This window comes from Callorhinchus milii, unplaced genomic scaffold, assembly GCF_018977255.1.
Source record: "Callorhinchus milii isolate IMCB2004 unplaced genomic scaffold, IMCB_Cmil_1.0 Scaffold3, whole genome shotgun sequence".
Taxonomy (NCBI): Eukaryota; Metazoa; Chordata; class Chondrichthyes; order Chimaeriformes; family Callorhinchidae; genus Callorhinchus; species Callorhinchus milii.
This window is the reverse complement of record NW_024704744.1, coordinates 73,849,613-73,869,894: the sequence shown is the minus strand read 5'-3', so window position 1 is coordinate 73,869,894 and position 20,282 is coordinate 73,849,613. Positions and strand designations below refer to the sequence as shown.

The following is a 20,282-nucleotide window of genomic DNA, read 5'->3' as shown; positions in this document are numbered from 1 at the left end:
GGAGATCGAAAGCAGTCGAAGAGGAGGGTCTTGAGATGGGTCTTGAAGGAGGCAAGGGAGGGGGCGAGATGTAGGGACTGCGGGATGGAGTTCCAGAGGCTGTGGCAGATTGGCAGAAGGCCCTCCCACCCGCCAATAGTGGGCCTGCTGAGTAGAGGGAGTGAGCAGGATGGTAGGGGGTTAGGAGGTCGCAGAGGTAGGTGGAAGCAAGACCATGGAGGGCTTTGAAGGGGAGGACTAGGATCTTGAACTGTATCCTCTGTGTGATGGAAAGCCAGTGGATTCGGGCACGGATAGGGGTGATAGAGTCACGGAGCCTAGTGCGAGAGAGGACGCAGGCTGCAAATCTGCAGCCTATGGAGGGAGGAGTTGAGGAGTCCGACAAACAAGGAGTTTGCATAGTCAAACCTCGATATATGAATGGAATGGCTTCATGGTTAGTGGGAAGAATATTGAAATGCTTGAAAACTGTGCAAGCTCAGATGGCACACTTAGTCAGGAATTAAACCCACTAGTATGTAAGGCTTATTACACATGGCAATGTATTTGCCGACTGAGCAACTAGGCCTTCCCTACTTTAAAAATAACAAACTTCACTTCTATAGCACCCTTCATGTCGGAAAGACGTCCCAGGGCACTGGACAGTCAGGGATTTTTGAACCTGAGCTGGGAGTTGGGGTCAGCAGGGGTGGAGGGTAGCGGGTTAGGGATGGTCTAAGGCACAGTGGAAGGGATTGCAGGATAGAGTTCCCGAGTGTGGGGGCAGAGATGCTGAATTCCTGACCACCACTAGTGGGCGGGAAGTGAGGGGGACCTGTTGCAGGGCTGGTATCTGCCGAGCGGAGGCAATCTGAATGTTATCATACAACTATAAGCAATGGCGATGAGAGAATCTCAATTGAAGCACTTCATCTCTGCTTTTTAGCCACATCGCAGTATTCTTTGCTGCAAAATATTTCTTACAAGACAACACTATGTACCAGCAGGCCACACTCTTAACGAGGCTTCCAATAAAATAGTATACTTGAACAATTCCCGATGTTTAAACATACCTGAATAATTTTGGGTAGCATTTCCCCACCATTCTTAGTATTTTGACTTGTGGTGTATTTCTTTTCCAGAAAGAAGGTCACAAGCCATTTAATAAATGCCACCCTAGCTGCCAGGTACTGGTCCCTTGTGCTGTAATTGCTTTCGTTATTCCGTGCTGGAATATAATATGGTGCTGGCCTCATTTGAGGAATTTCTAGCAAAACACAAACAATCATTAACATCCCTTATTTCTTTTGGACTCATCAGAAAAACAGAGAAGCAGGATGATATAGTTTCACATCTCAATACCAAAAAATAAAAAATAAATCCATTTCAATGTTATATCACTGGAAGTACACCAAATTGAAATAACATGAAGGTGAATTTTAATGACTTGGCATGGGTGGTACTATGGGATTGTGAAGAGCTCCATACACAGTCTGAGAAACACAGAAATAAAATTGCTGAGAAATGTCAGATTTTAATGACTACACTAATCAGACAATTTTTTATAAATTAGTTAATGAACTAGTTAAATGGCCTCTACACAGTTCTCATTAAATTATTGGCACTTTGAGCATTAAATTGCTCTCCATAGAATCTGAGGCTCAATTTTCCATATTTAAAATATGGAGAGGGAACGGGCTGCAGAGTTCTGGATTATCTGAAACCTGTGGAGGGAGGAGTTTGTGGGTGTAATGGTCATTATAGTTTTGTTTGAAAATAACAATAAATATTTGTTCTAAATAACTTTGGAACATTTTACCTGCACCTAGCACACAGTTTTAGCATTTACTAAAATGGAGCACAACTGAAATAGAAATTCAATAACATATGCATTGTTTTCCTTACCAAGTAAGGGATCATAAAGGTTGGTAAATTTTGTAAAGGATGGAAATAAGTGGAAAAGATAAAACCTCTTAAACAAGGCAAAAAGAAACTTAAAACCACTTTCTTGTTTTTCTTTACTCTTCCATTCCAAGCTTGCAGCCTTTAAATGGGAAACAAAATAAATATTACTGCATAATATTTTTTAAAAATTCAAGACAACTATATTAAACAGAGACTTTCCTTTGCAGCTTTCAAAATATAAGATTTTACATGATAATATGGGGGAATCCAGCCACAAAGCATGCATAAAGCATTGAGATCAGGCCTAATAAAATAATGTAGAAATAAACAGAATCTGAGCTTGGTTTCCTCCGTCTGTCCCCTCCACGTTCATCACTCCTTGAAGATTAACTTTCTTCTATGGGAAGGTATATACTTCCACTATGTCGTAATTTACATTTGTTTTCCATTATGAAGCAGCATTGCATTGTGAAGTTAGATAGCTGATCTAATAGGAAAATCAAGATTCTGATAATATTTTCTTACAAGAGGAGAATTTTGATTTTATAAGATGTAATCAACAAACTTCAGTGAAAAACTATAACTGCATTTTGACTTCTAAAATATAAATGAAGATTTTAGGGCATAGCGAAAATGGATTAAGAATACATACAATAGACGGAATTGCTTCCTTCTGTGGTGTAAACTTTCTATAATTATACTCGTAAGAGAGATCACATAAGTTACATAGACAATGATGTACTAAATTTCCAGCAAGTTACTTTCTTCCTAATTTACATTTAAAGACAAATGGAGTCACCTAATCGTTAGCTACATATGCAGTACAATATCACCTAGAAGGTTTACATTTTAATACCCCTTCCCCATAAAACAACTCAGGGACACTATTAGGCCGCTGAAACTCTTGTTCATACCTTCATCCCTCCAAGCTCGACTATACAAACTCCCTGCTTGTCGGCCTTCCCAACTCCTCCCTCCACAGGCTGCAGATAATCCAGAACTCTGCAGCCCGTGCCCTCTCCTGCACCAAACTGCACTGAAACCACTCCTATCTATCTTTTCAAACAAATCTGAATATTTTTCAAACTTACCTGGATTACCATGTATTTCAAAAGGGCTTGAAGAAAGAAACAAGTTGTGTCATCAGATAGCTTTTCCCCCAAAACTGGTGGTAACAGAGGAGCAATCTCTTCTGGAGCAACTTTTGCTAAGTAAAATGGATAAAGTACTGATGATTATAATCCCTCCAAAAAAACAAAACAATAATAAACTGGTCATTTTCAATCCACAACTGTTTGTGGGACACTGCTGTGCGCAACTTGCTGCCGGGTTTCGCCCACAAATATACGGTCAATTCACTTTAAAGTCTATTCGGTGAAGCGCTTTGAGATGTCGAGAAGACGTGAAAAGCGCTATATCAAATGCAAGTATTATTATTATTAGCTTAATTGTATGTTGTTGCAACCATAACAATGACGACCAACGCAGGTCATGGTTTGCACATTAGAAACCAATTACTCTCATCCAGCTATTAAAATGCTTCTATTCAGGTCCTTGAAAACAACTCCTTTAGATACATAGATATTATGACTACCAACATTTATATGACATGCATTCTCATGCATTCTGTCAAATAGACCTGCCGGATATTAAACCAGATAATGTGATGCATGTGTATTGAGAGTCCAAAGCTTCCCCCCGCCTCCATAAAAATACCATATTTGACCATCTGCTCTATGGAATTTAAGGAACTTTATAATTGGCAGCCAAAACTTTTTATATTAATGCATAAGTCAAATATTGATATTTATTGATGGAAACTGCTTTTACGGTTGGCTGGCCTTTTCCAGCACCATTTATGAAATTAATATGTATTCTATATTTAGGAGATAGGCTATGGGGTTGGAAAGTTCACATGACCACCTGAGCAAAACAAGGTCTTCTATTCTTACAATCCATATATGTTGGAGATCTTCTGCATATAATATTCATACAGCAAGCAAATCAAAATAAATCGTACAAGAGATGGGGCTGTGTGTGCATTATGTTGATATGGGAGATTCGAGTGATGCTATACATGGAGGCAAGACAATCAGGTTGTGGCTCTAAGAATTCTATGTGAACTATGTTTCTGCAGTTTTAGTCCAGGTCTACGTTGGCCCATCAACAAGCTAATTCCAAAAGGTCACAAAGATGACTTTAGTGAGAAGTAGAAAAATTAAATTACTGCAAGGAGGATGCTCTTCCAAAGCTGGGTTTACAACAAATTGCTGGGAAAATCTATACATACATATATTGCTTATCTTGACATGTAAATGCTTGATGCTAAAAGAAAATAAGAAAAATATTCCATTCCTGCAAACTTCACCTTGATAAGCATATTGTGTCACACATACAAAAGACATCACCATCAGGAATTTAGGTTAATAAAAATTCCTAATGAAATTCAGAGTCAATCGGGAAAGGACTCTACAACATCAAATTTTAAAAAGCAGCAGAAACTGTAAATGAAACAGGCCAAATTAACTTTTTCCATCTGCAAGAACAACAATAACAACAAGATTTCATTTATAGAGCGCCTTTCACGTCAGGAGGACGTCCCAAGGTGCTGGACAATTGGGTTGGGACCCGAGCAGGGGGGATATGGTCAGGGTGAGGGGAGGGAAGGGAGGGAGGGAGCGAGGAGGGGGTAGAGAGTCGAGAGGGGAGCTGAAGGCACGGCTGAAGAGAAAGGTTTTGAGACCGGCCTTGAAGAAGGAAAGGGAGGAAGCAAGGCGAAGGCACTGGGGCATGGAGTTGCAGAGCCTAGGGGCTGAGAGGCTGAAGGCCCGGCCACCGATGGTAGGGCGGTTGGGGCGGGGGATGTGGAGCAGACCGGAGCCAGAGGAACGGAGGGTACGGGCAGGTAAGTAGGGGGATAGTAGGTCGGAGAGGTAGGAGGGAGCAAGGCCGTGAATGGCCTTGTAGGTGAGGATGAGGATCTTGAATTCGATCCTCTGGGAGATGGGGAGCCAGTGGAGGTGAGCGAGGGTGCGAGTGATGTGGTCGCGAAGCCTGGTACGGGACAGTACACGAGCTGCAGAGTTCTGAATGACCTGCAGCTTGTAGAGGGAGGTGCCGGGAAGGCCGGCGAATAGAGAGTTCCCACAGTCCAGCCTTGAGGTGATAAAGGCGTGGACCAGAGTTTCAGCAGCGTGAGGGGTGAGGTAGTGCCGTAGTCTGGCGATGTTTCGGAGGTGATGGAAGGCGGTGGCAGTTGTGGCGCGGATATGAGGAAGAAAGGACAGCTCAGGGTCAAACAGAACACCGAGGTTCCTGACCGGCTTTGAGAGGTGGAGAGTGCAGCCTTGGATGCTGACGCTGTCAGCGCCTGAGGTGCGGAGGCGCTGACACGAGCCAATCAGGAGGGCCTCAGTTTTGCGCACGGGGGCAAATTTTTCCTGCAGGATCTCCATTCAATATTTTCTGCAGTGCATAGGAAGAGCAATAAAGGAAGAAATGATACACCAAACACGTAGTCTGCAAATTTATAAAGATAAGCACAAATGCAAACAAAATTGAAGTTCTCCAGCTCAGAAGCAGGGAGGCGAACAGACAGCTTAAATGTAATTACAGTACTTGACACAGAATGGTACATATGTGGAACGGAATTACCAGAAGGTGGAGAGATGGATTGTGGCAGAAAATTCAAGTAAGATATATTTTGGTTGAAGAAATTAGTTGAGTGATATGAAAGTGTAGTGTAGGAGGATGTAAAAAAGAAAAAAAAACACTTTGGACTTAAGGTGGACTGCAAAAGCTTTTTTTGTGGGACCTTTACAACAACAACAACTTGCACTTATATCGCATCATCCTCGCGGGGTAGCGTCCCAGAGAGCGCTTAACAGTGGTGGAGCTTGACTCTGAGCTGGGTGGGGGGGGTGGCAGGGAATGCGGTCGTAAGCACTGTTGAAGAGGAAGGCTTTCAGGCAAGACTTGAAAAGGGGAGAGGTGGGACAAGGTGGAGGGATTGTGTTCCAGAGTTTCGGGGTGTAATGGCTGAAAGCGCAACCTCCGATGGTGGGGTAGAAAGTGAGAGGGATGAGCAGGAGGGCGGTGCTTGTCGAGCGAAGGCGACGTGTTGTGGATTGGGGAGAGAGGTCAGAAAGATAGGGAGGTGCCAAAGGGTGAAGGGATTTGAATATTTGAGGATCTTGAAGTCGATCAGTTTGGTGATGGAGAGCCTGGTCAGAACTGGTGAAATGTGGGTACTGAGTTTGATCCGGGTAAGTATGCTATACATTCCTATGTTCACACATTTTTAAAGTTGTGAAGGGCAATTGTATGTCAGACACCAGGAAGTATTTCTTTACACAGAAGGTAATTAACAGTTGGTTTCCAGAAAGGGTGGCAGAGGCCAGGATGATGGACTCATTCAACAAATAGTTGACTGTTGTATGGAAAATCAGTGGGATAGGAATTCTAAATAAAATCTGTAAATATATAAGGATAATATCTGTAAATTTACTCTGATGTACTTCAATAATATTTCATTACTCACCATCAGACATGTTGCATGTGGGGTTTATAAGCGTATCTAAAGTACATGGTCCAATCTGTGATAAAACAGCTGGAAAACCAGGGACTAGACAAGCAAATATCATTAACTGTTCATCTGAGCAATTCTCTTGCAGTGCTTGTATCCAAAGTAGGAAGAGACGAATCCCTTCACATCTTATCTGAAGAGGGAAGGAAATCACATCAGTTATTTCAATTTCATTAAGCTTTACCATTTATAAATCATTGAGCAGGGTCCTACAGCATTTAGAATTAATTAGGTCATCACACAGATAAAGGAATTTTGACCACTTTAGTGAGTTTGTACAATACAATGTTGAAATGAAAAAGACTGGAACAAAATACTAACAACATGATTGGGGTAACTTTAAGGTAAGTTTTCCACTGTACTGAGCGTAAATTGATCTTACACCTGAATTATTATACCTCATTTCATATCTACAGTACATATCTGGAGTGGAATTTTAGGACAGAAAGAAGGGTACTTTAAAAATAATCAAATTCTTATGCAATACAATTTTTAAAAAATTCAGTGTGAGAGACATCAACAGGGCCTTTCTCAAATCATATGTTCACCAACAAAAAAGACCTACCTTAACTGAGTTTCCAGTGTGCAAAAGTTTCTTCAAAATTGAGCCTAAAAGTTTTCAAATAAATTTAGGTTACAAATTAGCATAGATCAATTAAAACTATAAATAAATTAGTCTATACAATGACTTAATATGAATAGTTTACACACTGAGCACAGAATGGAAAAAACACTGACTGAAATTATTAAACAACTTAACGTTGGAGTAATTTGAAAAAAATCAGAGAACTTAATGAGAATATAAATATCTGTCTCAGGATTTTTAAATTCAGACATACTACTAAAGCCATGTTGAATTTAAAAAGCACAAATGAAGATAATCTCCACCAGAAGGAACAACTTTATTGATTATACTTCAGACCACTTAGATTGGACTATTTATGGTTTAGTCTACCCTAAAATTTCAGATATGTTGGTAAATTCTTACATCAGATATTTAGTTATTTTATGCCTGGAATCACATGCGATTTAAAATGTTCACATAGCTGGCCACTATACTTAAATATTGGGGGGTAGAGGGTGAAAGAGGAATCGAGAGTGGTCTCTCAACAATTTTAGGGAACATACATGTGCAATCCACCGGCCAATTTTGAACACATATCTTAGTAATTCACTGCTTAAACCATTCTACACAAAGAAAATGGTCAATAATTCTCATTTCTGATAAATGAGAATTCTGACATTGTCTTTATAACCAACTAGCTGTACCTGTTGCAGCTTTGTTTGCAACCAAAGAATCCAATATGGAATGTAGGTTGGTACACAGACAGACATGTCATCTTTATCTATACTCATCTGGGAGGACTTCTGTGGGAGGACTTTGTTTTTCAGTTTCATTTAATAGGCCTTCTCTATTTTGTCTAGCATTTTTACTTATCCTTGAAAGGTTTGATTTTTGCTCAGGCATCTTTATAATAATATAAATGTATAAATTATAATCACTGGGACATCCTCCTGACATGAAAGACGCTTTAAAAATGTAATTTTGTTGTTGTTGCCACGGCTTAGCTTCATCTATGTTCTTTATTTTGTTCCTGCCGCCGCTTGGCTATGTGCGTGCTCTGTGACGCAGGATGCCACAGCGCCATCGTCAGCCGGCGCAGCCACCAGGTGTAACTGCAGTACATGTGTACGTACGTAAGTACGTACGTACGAACGTGCTCTGTGACCCACAATGTCACAGCACCACTTTGACTCGCAGCCACGAGATGTAACTGCAGCGAAAAACGCAAAACAGATAACTCATAAACGATAGGAGATACCCGAAACCAAATATACCCGTGTCACTCCCAGACACAAGACCTTCCCAATGAGACATAATTCATGTCTAATTCAGTTGGTTATTGAGATCCTTCTTGAAGCGCAGACAGACATTGTTTTATCAGTATAGATCATCTACAATGTGTTCAACTCTAAATTGTTGATCAATTTTTGGCGTGGCCTCCATCAAATCTTCAAATAGGATGTACCTTTTTGCTGCTGCTTAAACCTAATAATTCTTACTAACAAGTCAAGATTCTGAACCTCATCTGTCAATGCCTGCACCAAATATGGCTTTATGGTCAATTTAAACATAGTCATCTGGTAGCTTGCATCAATTATGTCAGTGTTTATTTTAAATGCTCACTTGAAAACAACAGTTAAGATCTTTGTTTTACAGAATTATTTTAAGATGCAGTATTGAAGTGACTGAAGCTGACACCTGTATAACTGGAAACCAGAGTAATAGTCACTTACATATGCTACATAAGTTCTCTATCCACTTAAATTGTGGAAATAAGCATGATCACCCTCACGCTAGCTGTTATTCAGCAATAAAATGTTTATTGAAACTTTTTTCAAAATATAAAAACAATACTTTTAGTATTTAAGCAGATGTTCAATGCCACTTCTGGGCAAAGTTAAATTGAGCAATGCCAATACTTTCTAAGCAGCAGGAACCTATTTTTTTTTAAAAAAGTATCTCTTACATAATGCTTCTCACATTTATAGGATTACTAGCCGCCAGCAACTCAGATCACGGCACTCATTAAATTTGATGACTTCTGCTATATAGTTTCTAATTTTAGACCCAACGTTTCATTTTTGATTGTCTAACAAATTATAATTTGAGTGAAATAAAACAGATGCAGAAGTCTCTTTTGTAAATGTCTTCCTGAAATCAGATGCAATCTGCTGCCCTTTTTCCTTGACCGTTTGCTTACAAGTATTATTCATCTTTATCTGGCATTCAGTGGGGAGAGTCAGCACTTAATTACAAAGCCAAGGTAATTACAGGAAAGTGTGTTGCAGTTGAGAGGAAAACACTTTGTTTAAGTCAACGGCAAGTGGAAATACGCATCATGAGGTTAATTTACTTGTGTCCCATACGAAAAAATACAAGGCCAAATATATTAATTCACAGAATTCTAACATTAACACTGAAACAACCTATAATGGCTGTCATTAGCACACAACAAATAAAGTGCATGCAACAAGTCTAATGTAAGTTTTGCGAATGGAATTTTGTATTGTTTAAAACCAACAACAAAAACTTGCATTATAATGCATTTTGCGTCATCAGGATGTCTCAAGGCACTGGACAGTCAAGGATTTCCACCTTAATTGGTGGTTGTATTCAGTAGCGGTGTGGGGTGGGACGGGAAGACACTTGAAAGCGCACTGAAAGAGGAAGGTCTTTAGACACATCTTGAAGGAGGCGATGGAAGAGGTGAGACAGAGAGACTCCGAGAAGAAATTCCAGAGTGTGGGACAGAAAGGCTGAACTCAACTGCCAATGATGGGACGGTCAGGGTGGGGTACTTGAAGCAGGTCAATCCCTGCTGAGTACAAGGAGCAGGTGTGTTGGTAGGGTTGGCGAGTGGTTTGTAAATATCCCACAAATATATATGATTCTTCTTACCTATGCTGTGAAATTGCCATTTGCTGTTGATCTTCTCAGGAAGAAGTTGAAGTATTTTCTGTCAGGTAAATTGAAGATTGAAGAAGGTAAATGGAAAATTACAACAAGATGCCTCATGCCTCCACAGCATTTTTACATACTACAATACATTTGAATAAGGCTACTTACTTTTCATCTTACACTCTATTTCTAAATCTTGGTCTTTTGAGTTAGAAGTCTTGGTATGTATAATTATGGGTTCCTAAGAAACTAGATAGATAAGAAAAGCTTTTGTTCCATAGTTCCTTAACAAAAAACAAGGAGTGTTTTTTTTAAAAAACAGAAAAAAAGTCCACATTTAGACGACATATGCTGAAGTGCAATACACATTTGTATAAAAATTGCATGGATTCCTGTATAAATCTAACTGTTCCAAATCACTATCTATAATAGAAATGAGTACAACAACAACAATTTACACTTGTTTTGCACCTTTCACGTAGGGAAAATGTCTCAAAGCACTTTACAAAGATGGAGTGGGAGCCTGAGCTGGGAAGAAAATAGGAGAGGCAGGGGAGATGTTGCTGAAGGCACAATCAATGCACTTTAGACAGAGTTTGAAGGGGTGGGGAAAGAAGCTAAGGATAGCCCAGCGAGGGAGCAAATGTGGCTACAGAGTTCTGTATTTTCTGGGATGTGGAGCTGGAAAGCATGGAACTGGGGAGGCTGGGGAGCAGGGAATTGGAAAAGTACACACAGACATCAGTACTCAGAATGAACCCATATCAGAACACTTTCTTATGACAGACTTAAGCAAATCAATAATGGAATTACTTGAAAAACAGAATGAAACAGTAGAAATCTGAATGCTTCTGGTTTTGTATATCAATAGAAATACAGGGAAATCTCAATCTGGGTTGCGACTAATGCCTCTGTGCCACATTTATAAGTGATGTCAATTCCTTCACGAATGACATCAGCGGCTCTTTCTATGTATAACTAGAAACGACATCAACAGTTACTCGACAATGTAAGACAGCTACTTTTTTTTAAAAAATCACAGGAAGCTAGTAAGTGAGATTAGTAAGTGATGGAATCCAGGTGCACTTTGCTTCCGGTCCACAGCAGACTTCTCTTAATGAGGCAGCGCTATAACAGGATTCCCCTGTATGAAGTTGCTGCAGAATTCCAACACCACAATTAGTCCAACTGAAGCAATCTGTTGCCTCATAGCCCCATAAATTGAAAAGTACCACATTCCTGCAAAAAACTGGGCTCTTGAACTTTGACATAATGCTATTCAAATCTGTTCATTCCAATTAGGTAAATGCAGATTTAAGAGTATGTTGTATAAAGTTATGATATGAGAGAGAAGACAGACAATATAATTTACAAAGCACCTTTCACATTGGGAGGACGTCTCAACGTGCTCGACATAGCTGTCCGGTCGCCCAAGCTGGGAATGGGAACCAAAATGGGTGGAGAGGGGACAGATGACTGAAAGCACTGTCAAAGAGGTACATCTTGAGATGGGCCTTGAATGAGGGGAGGGAGCGAGGATGGATGCACGCACACACCACACAACTCATGATGTATAGTATTTTGTAAATTGAAGGCTATTTATATCAAACTCATTTAAAGCAATGTTTAAAAACATTTCCATTTATCTTTATTATGAAAAAGACCATTCTTCAAATACATTTATTTGAGAAATCTGATACATTTAATGCAATTCAAAACCATTTACTCAGGGGAAACATTGAGTACAACATTTGAAACAACTGTGGATTATGCAGCTTTAAGCAGCTGTTTTATGGATGTGGCAAACTGCACTGAGAATATGTATCCGTTATTACTACTGAGCATCCCTGAGACCAACTGCCAATCAAATATGTTTGACCTTTAGTCTTTGGCTTACTTTATTCCATAATTCTTTCACAAATAAGAATCCTTCCTTGTTCCTAAAAATCCATTAACACCTCTAAATTTCAATCGTCTGTTTATTTTTCCGCTCTTGGAAGAAACCTACACATTTACAACACAGGCAATGTTGTCTCTAAATCACTAAGATTTTTAAAGATTAGGTTTTGGGGATCATTTCAGCCTCACTTTCCAAGTTACAAATGCATCCTTCCATGACCTGGTAACCTACAACATTATTAATTCAGAATACCATTCAATACTTATTTGCTCTTTTATCCATCCCCATTCTATACCTAGAACAATTCCTGATTTAAAAACAAATATTGATGGGATAGCCCATTACCTTCTTTTTCAAGCAAGCAACTACCTTCATGAAATCAAACTGCAAATAAATAATTGTTTCAGGTCCATGGACCCAAATATTGTTATAATAGGTTAGAAAAACAAAATTACTGTCAATAAACATACACATGCTCAAGCAGCACTGCTAGTGTCATTTTCTGAAAAATGGCTGCCGCTGCAGGCTTCCAATGGTACAAATGGCAGACATCTCAATTCTCAGGCTATGCACTTCATGCAAGAAATTACATCAGCAGGAACCTGATGACATGGAGATCACCCATTTTTAATGCAGAAAGACAGCCAGTCCCGGCGCCAAAACCGACCAGTAATTCAAAGAGCATCTACCTTATAATGGGATTCTACAGCAAATTGGTCTCCATTTGGGCTTGGCCCTTTATGAGACCCTTTTTTCGAAAAAGTATTAGAGTCCTTTGCCAGACCAGCCATTTAACAACATTAAAACTAATGAAAGTACATCCATGTGGACTTAACAAAAATATGCAGAACTTTCCTCAGCTTCCACTGAAATCTTTTTAGAGGAGAAAATATAAATGTTTCCTGCTCTGAATCCCTTCCAGCTGTATAAATGAGATGAGTGTTTCAGTACTACTCTTTCAGCAACAACGCATCTGTCAAAAAAGTCTAGCCTCTCAACATTCAACAAAATCTGATTTCGATGTAGATGGTATTTGGAGCTCCCGCAGGTCATCAGGTCACCAGCTTACCAGAGCTTATCTGCATTAGTGTAATTTAGATTTGTTAGTAAGTTTAGTTACAAATAAAACGATACATTAGAATCTCTTTCTCTTACTTAAAATGCCACTCACATGCTGAAAATTAAAAAGGAAATTGATTTCAAGACAACTGACTCAGAAAACAAACGTGCCTCTGAACGTGCATTTCATTTATGCCACTCACTTCCGTCATTCATTCTATTTCCATTCGAACAGCCCACCCTTTGTCTGAACCATTTACAGGTTTGTAGGCAAATAGCGAACCGACTCCAATAGCTTTTTTGCACTACTGGTTTTCCAGTGAATACACTGGAATGCTTTGCAGGTTGTAATGACCTACCTTGAGGCAGGTGAAGTCTTTCAGCAGCCATATTCCACTTCTGCCACCAGAGTTAACAATATCTAAACTCCGTTTTTATAAGAACTTACATGTGGCATAAGGACAGCTTGGGATTAGTAGGTTCTCTGCAATTAAACTATTTGGCTTCTTGATTTAGCAGCTGTATCTAAGCAATTCTAAGGACACATAATTGCGATGCCCGGAAAAGGTGATGGAAAAATAATTATTGCATTTGATGTAGCACTTGGGAGAATCAAAAAATTCTGCACAGAATACTATGGGTGGTGTATCTGATACACCACCTTTCCTGTCCATAGGATCTTCTCCCAGATAGCTGTACTGTGAAAGCTTGTCCCCTGTATGCAGAAGTTTAAATAGAGAGTAAACAAAACACTTCCTGATCTAAAGTTGATGTATTAGGCCCTGAGAGTTTAGATTTTCATAATGATATAGAAGGTTAAATTCCTTTCTTTTCTGCTTTTAGCAACCACTAGAACCAACTTCTCAGTTATTTGTTCTTACTAGTTATCGCCAACAGCATTCAGTTATCAAGTCTAACATATAACTTCAATAATCATAAAACTACAATTCCCAAATTAACCTGTGCTGGTAAATTACAATGAATAGTTTAATTCCGGTGGTGGGGTGGGGGGTGGGAGGGGGCGGGGAGAGGAGATAAGGCAAAGTTACACGGCCTTTTCATCTCTGGGACTTGGGTTGGAATCCATCTCGTACTCGGGTGGTTGCTGACCATCAAGGGCTACACGTACAGTTTCAACTGAGTTCTTAATGGATATGATACACAGCAGAACATTTCCCTAACTTTGGAATTAATTGGGAATGTTATTCAAAAGTCACAGGATGCCTGCAATACAAAACAGAACATAATCCTTTGGTGCAGCAAAAGGCTATCCTTCTGAGTGAAAGGAAAATACTCTGCGCCAAGGCACACTTAACTTAAAAAGTGATTTGAGGACACTGGATATCTGAAATGAAAAAGTATTGTATTTCATTTCCCAGTCTTAACATTGCTCATTTTATGGCAATATACAAACACTCCTTTTGAAAAAAGGCCAAGTGAATGAAATACAACATTTGCCATCAACATTATAATCTTTCTATATGAAGTCCAAAGACTCACAAGATATTTTGAAAGCTCTCGCTAAAAATGTCTTCTGACTATATGACCTGTGCATTTTTTCTCTGAATAGGTCCAAGTCATTTTTGTTTACAGTCTGCTACCTATCCTCAGATGAATCTCTTCATTCACACATAAAATAATTGCAGTATTTTAACATGATTAAAAAGTACTGTTTTCTGGAAATTAACTGCCAGTTAACAATAACTAGCAACATTTAAGCTATAGCAAGGCCATCTTTATGTACTTAGGAAGAACTGTAATGCAAACCAGCTGTAATATAAATCCACCAAGAATTATTCATACTGATTTCACACTCCTGTCTGTTTAGAGAACTTAGGCAACTCATTGATATTGTAGCTTGGACCCCTCCACAACGAGCCAGAGAGATACTATAACACCGAGACTCTCACAGGTTTATTCTAAGGTGCTGGGAAGCCCCAAACAGTAACAGAAACACATGGAGAGCTGCAGGTACCTGGGCTTGCTGTCAGTGCCTGCCACTCCTCTTACAGACCTGCACACTTGTAATCTCGTTTTGTTCCCCAGTGTATCAGAAAGGATTATTCTGGCTTCACTTTCTCAATCCCATTTAAAATATTATAAAGTGTCAGCCTGGCTGATGGGATAAATTGGGTTAATGCAGCAATTTATTTTTTTAAAAGAAAAAACATGCAGGAGTCAGTTTCCAAAACAAAACAAATCCAATAACAAACAATGAAGAGGTTAAACAAACAAAATTGCCCAGTACTGCTCTTGGCAAAATCCTGAAAAAATGGCATACATTTTGGAGGGAACAAGATCCAAATTTCTTCACCTTCAGTGCTGCTATATAATGGGTCAGAGTATTATTGGTGGATACATTAATCAACACAAGAAAATATGGAATGGTAAAAATCACTCTCCCCATCAACTACATTCCTGTCACAGACAATGCCCGATTTGATGTATAGTGGACTTAAGCAAACAGGTCAGATCTCCAGAAAGATACAACTGGGATGTCAATTTTATGCAGTATCTTTTGGGTAAATCATGAATTAGACATGGTTAAAAATGTCAGGAATCATGAGATGATACTGGCACCAAATGGCCTTTAAGTTACTTTTTTTATATTCAAACACAAGAATCTTCATAGCTGAAATTGGCCAGATAAATTAAATCAGAATTGCACACATTAATTTAGAGAAAGGTGTTCAAAATCAGCATTTTTCCACCAAGTTAGTGTCTCCTGAATTTGTTTTGTCACAGATCAATATAAATCAAATAATTCACACACTTGGGACAAATGCACTAAGTCTGCAAGCAGTCATACACTGCATTGACAGGATGAAGTCCTTTCTACTTAGGCAATCCCAGTTTACATTGAAGTTCCCAATGCGGAGCAAAGGAATGACCTTCAGAGAAACATTAGTGCAATTAAAGTTCCACTGGCGAGTGGGTCGGTAACCCGAGGACACTGATTTAAAATTGTTATTAAAAGAAACAGAGGGGAGGTGAGGAGAAATGTTTTCACACAGTGAGTTGTTTGGATCTGGATTACATTGCCTGAATGGGTGGTGGAAACCGATCCAATAACAACTTTTAAGAGCGAAGTAGAGAATTATTTAGGGAGGACACGCTTGCAGGGCAATGGGGAGAGAGCAGGGGAGTGGGATTGATTTGGATAGCTCTTTAAAAGAGCTGGCAAAGACACAATGAGCCGAATGGCCTCCTTTTGTGCTGCATAATTCTATGATTCTATGAAGTGGTACAATACTGTTGCATTTTAAACAAGAAAACATGGAACAAGAAATACCCATTCAAACCATCAATTCCTTCCAGAGGCATTGCAAGAACTACTATCTATCATCATGAGCTTCATTCCATTCAGCATCTTCTTCAGAGAAACGTTCTGCGCAGAGGTCTACCTGTACATTGAATAAAATTGACCAACCAGCTGCTTTTTTTTAAAAAAACTCATTCTTCTATACAGATGCAGAACTCCAAAATCAGGAGTTTTTCTTACATTACTGGTAAAATGTGAGGTAAAGCAGGAGTTCAAACCAGGTTCCCTATGCATAATTACTGTACTCTTAGCTTCTAGCAATGTAAGCAAAGTACTAAACAGTTAATGCAAAAGAGTATCCTCAACTTTTATAAAATTGAGCTGTAAATGAATACTTCGATGCAAATGATTTTGCATATCGCAAATATTTTAAAGAGTCAGCCATTCAAATTACATGGCATCAGATAGATGACTTTCTATTGATATTTCACCAAAATTATTTAGTTAAAACTTCACTAGAAACTAGTTACTAATATCACAACCTATAATAGTACAACAACTAACATTTATATAGCACCCCTCACACCCTGAGTGCTTAAAATACACAGTGCCATATTTTCTCAATTTTGCATCAATTTGAATACACCATTAAAATCTACATAGAGCATTCATATATTCTTTTCCACATTCAATTTCTGCTGCTAATACAAGCTAATCAGAATAGACTTTCAAATAACTATACTCAAGATCCTGGGCATCTCAATTCTTCCTTATTAAATACACACATTTTATAATCCATTCTCTAAAGAATTCCAGTTTTCTCTGACTGAAATTAAATTAAGTTTTCAAGCAACCATTATTTCCTGTTGGATTAGCAATTGACAAGTTTATTTACATACTTGTAGATGTACAGAAATTCAACATTTATAAAGTATCTTCTTGATACACTTCAAAATAGTTTCCCTGAACCCCTTTCCTTAAACACGTGAAATTCACATAGAGAAACTCATCACGTTTAACGGGCTGTAAAGGTGATTACAATCCATATTCAAAGACTACACATTAAGGGCTATTGTAAATGTTTGTGACTCTTATTGTTATTATTGTATCCCATGTTACACATCATACAATTGCCCCAATCATTTGAATAATTTCCTGCTCGACTACTGAACTGGTTTTCTTTCAAGATAAAATAAGGCTATATTAAACTCAACAAGTTTAAAATATGCACATTCCAACAATAATTCACAAAATGGACAAAATTAAAGTGCTCGTTATGTAATTTATTTATTAAAAATTTAATACCCAGTTCTTACTTAAGTTATTAAATGAGGCCATCAGTAGAAAAAAACATTAAACTGTAATTTATGGATAAAGATGTACATGCTGTTCCCATTAAGAACTTTTTTCATGAATAATTGATGAACAAAATACATACCTCAAACAGAAAGAGAATGGAGTCCAGCTCCTCCCTCTGTGACTTATTCCCTATCCCCAAAGAGAAAAAAAATTATAAAATAGATAAACAAATTTCCTAATAAGAAAACAGCACCTGAAACAAAAATATCAAGATACTTTATAAAAAAAAGTCTTGACAGTAGAAATTTAAATTAAGCATGATAGTAATAATAATCCTTGCATTTGATATAGCACCTTATCATGTCTTTGAGACATATCAAAGAATATACTGTAAAGTGAATTGACTGTATATTTTGTGGGCGAAACGTAGAATCAATTGTGCACAGCAGTGCCCCACAAACAATCGTGGATTGAAGTGACCAATTTTTTTTGAAGGAATTATTATCCCTGGAAAAGCGATCTGCCAATCAACCAACAACCGGGTTCCTACATACTGCTGGGTAAACAGAGGCATGTGGAGTAAGGAAACTTGCCCAACATTTCGTCCTGCGGGAATTGAATCCAAGTCTCTCGCTTGCGAGGCAAGTGCACTAACCACTGAGCTACAGGTTTCCACGATTCTTCATGATCCTGACTCAGTGCATACCAGGCACATTTAAAAATGTGACAGAACAACGCTTTTGACCAAGCCAGGGTATTGATTTCTGTTTCAACATGTTGGCAATCCAACATATTACATCACTGTGCAAGCTAATTTAATAATGTACAAAATTATCATTTGGAAAGCTGAAATGCCAACTAAAAACAAGTAACAGTATATTCATAGTATCAAGATTTCAGGCTCTTCTATTAATAAGAAAAAGTAATTTGCAATGAAACCTTACTAGTCTATCTCTTTTTTTTGTCCTCTAAACATGCTGCTTTCCAATTCTGCTAAAATATCTTCAATTTACTACTTCATATCCTGTGTATTAATGAGCAGCAAAACATTTTGTAAAAAAAATGCCTACATTTTTCCTTTTGGAAGGTCACCGTCTTTTGAAACATCGCCTCTAGCCATCAAAGTAGGGCAGGCAAGCTTGCAGAATTCTCCAGCCATTCAGTGATCGACAAGAACCGTGTTTATTAGTGGCCTGACATTCCATGAGTTTTCCGCTATGCACCTCCAATGGAATTATCTGGACTCCATGTCTAATCTCTTGAATTTTGCTAATCTTATCCTCTAATTCTGTAATCAGTTTAATTTAAATAAACTGCTCAAATCTTCTAGAATCATGGCTATTTTCAAGATTTAGATCAAATACCCTCTCCTCTCCAATGAAAACACTCAACAGTCTCAAATCATTATTTGGATCACTAAGTCGAGAATCATTGCGACTATAAAACTGTCACAGTTTTCAGCATGTTGTTCTTAACGACCAGTGCAAAAACATCCCAAAGCTTATCAGTAATTTGTCGGATCGGTAAATTGGGATGAAAGCAAGTCCCTCATTGAAGCCAATATTTGAAGCCTCATTATTAAGAATAAGGATTCACTGAAAGTAGCCAGTTAATATGGCAGGTCAAATAATTTCATCCAAATCCTTCTCCATCTTCACTAATGGATATCTATTTCCTGTCCTTGCAGTGTTATCCCATGGTAATAAAAATATTATACACAGAATATTTTATACATATATACACACACAGTATTTATTTATTTTCTAGCAAACACCAAAAGAGAACTTTGAGAAGTTCATGAATGAGGTAGTTCCATTTCCACTGAATTGTGCGCTAATTCTGATACTTTTTCCTAAAGATTTGCAACATAATAGAAGCCCTGAAATCACAACACAATCTTTGTAAGATCTAGTGGTGTTCAGGAGACAATTTATTTATATAAACCAATCAAATGAATTTAAAGTTTAATTACTCTACATAAATATTTTTTCTACTCAAGAAGTTGGAGAATAATCAAGATTCTTACCTTTTTGCTTTAAGCTACTTTCCAGTGTGAATAGGTTTTCAAAAAAGATAAAATAAATCTGAGAGTAGTTGGTTTCAAAAAACTGCTTGAGTTCACTTCTTTCTAGAATGTCTGTAACAAATATAAAAATAAAATTTTGGTACAAGACAGGAGAGGTCTACGAGGAAATTCAAAAATGCTTAAAAAACATAATGACAAATACAGTTATGGACAATGTATTGTTTTAACTCTAAAATTAAAAAAGACATCCACAAGATCTACAAAGAGGGAAATGAGCATCAATTAGCCTTTTAAAATAAATTACATAATTTTAATAATGTTAACTTCAAACACAAATAACTATCTAAAAATATATCTTAAACTTACAAATACAACGTATTGGTTCCAACAGAAAAATATTTCCTTAAGCTTCTTTATGGTCTTACAGATACCACCTTTCACCTTTGATAGATTAATTCTGTTCTTCTTCTCCTCAACTTTCTGAGTCTCATGATCTCCTCTGACCTCAAATGGATTGCTCAAATGTGTTATTTATAATTACACAGAGCCTCAATCAATGGTGCTCCTCAACATCTCCAGTTGTGTCTTGCTCCTGCAATCTCTCTTGGCTTTTAAAACCCCAATTTGACATGCCCATATTGCTTAATATTATTGTTTCTTTGATATTCTGACGACAGTTCTCTAAAGAACCTGTAGTAGGACAATGCAATCAAAATAATACTTACATTTCATAATCCTTGCATTTGATAGAGCACGTTATCATGTCTCACTGACACCTTCCCCCTGACTGAGGCCACACCACCT

The 20,282-nt window shown here is 38.1% G+C and overlaps 1 protein-coding gene across 1 annotated transcript in view; it reads right to left on the bottom strand.

Moving 5' to 3' along the window:
* Positions 1-20,282, bottom strand: part of ralgapa2 (Ral GTPase activating protein catalytic subunit alpha 2) — a 193,705-nt gene that overhangs the window by 149,018 nt on the left and 24,405 nt on the right. The window contains exons 2-9 of the mRNA XM_042333340.1: positions 19,479-19,589; positions 17,592-17,641; positions 9,933-9,990; positions 7,035-7,078; positions 6,425-6,602; positions 2,976-3,091; positions 1,885-2,023; positions 1,053-1,246 (exon numbers count right to left, since the gene is read on the bottom strand). Of these exons, the coding sequence (XP_042189274.1) occupies positions 1,053-1,246; positions 1,885-2,023; positions 2,976-3,091; positions 6,425-6,602; positions 7,035-7,078; positions 9,933-9,990; positions 17,592-17,641; positions 19,479-19,589 (890 nt within the window). The remainder of the gene's footprint in view (positions 1-1,052; positions 1,247-1,884; positions 2,024-2,975; positions 3,092-6,424; positions 6,603-7,034; positions 7,079-9,932; positions 9,991-17,591; positions 17,642-19,478; positions 19,590-20,282) is intronic.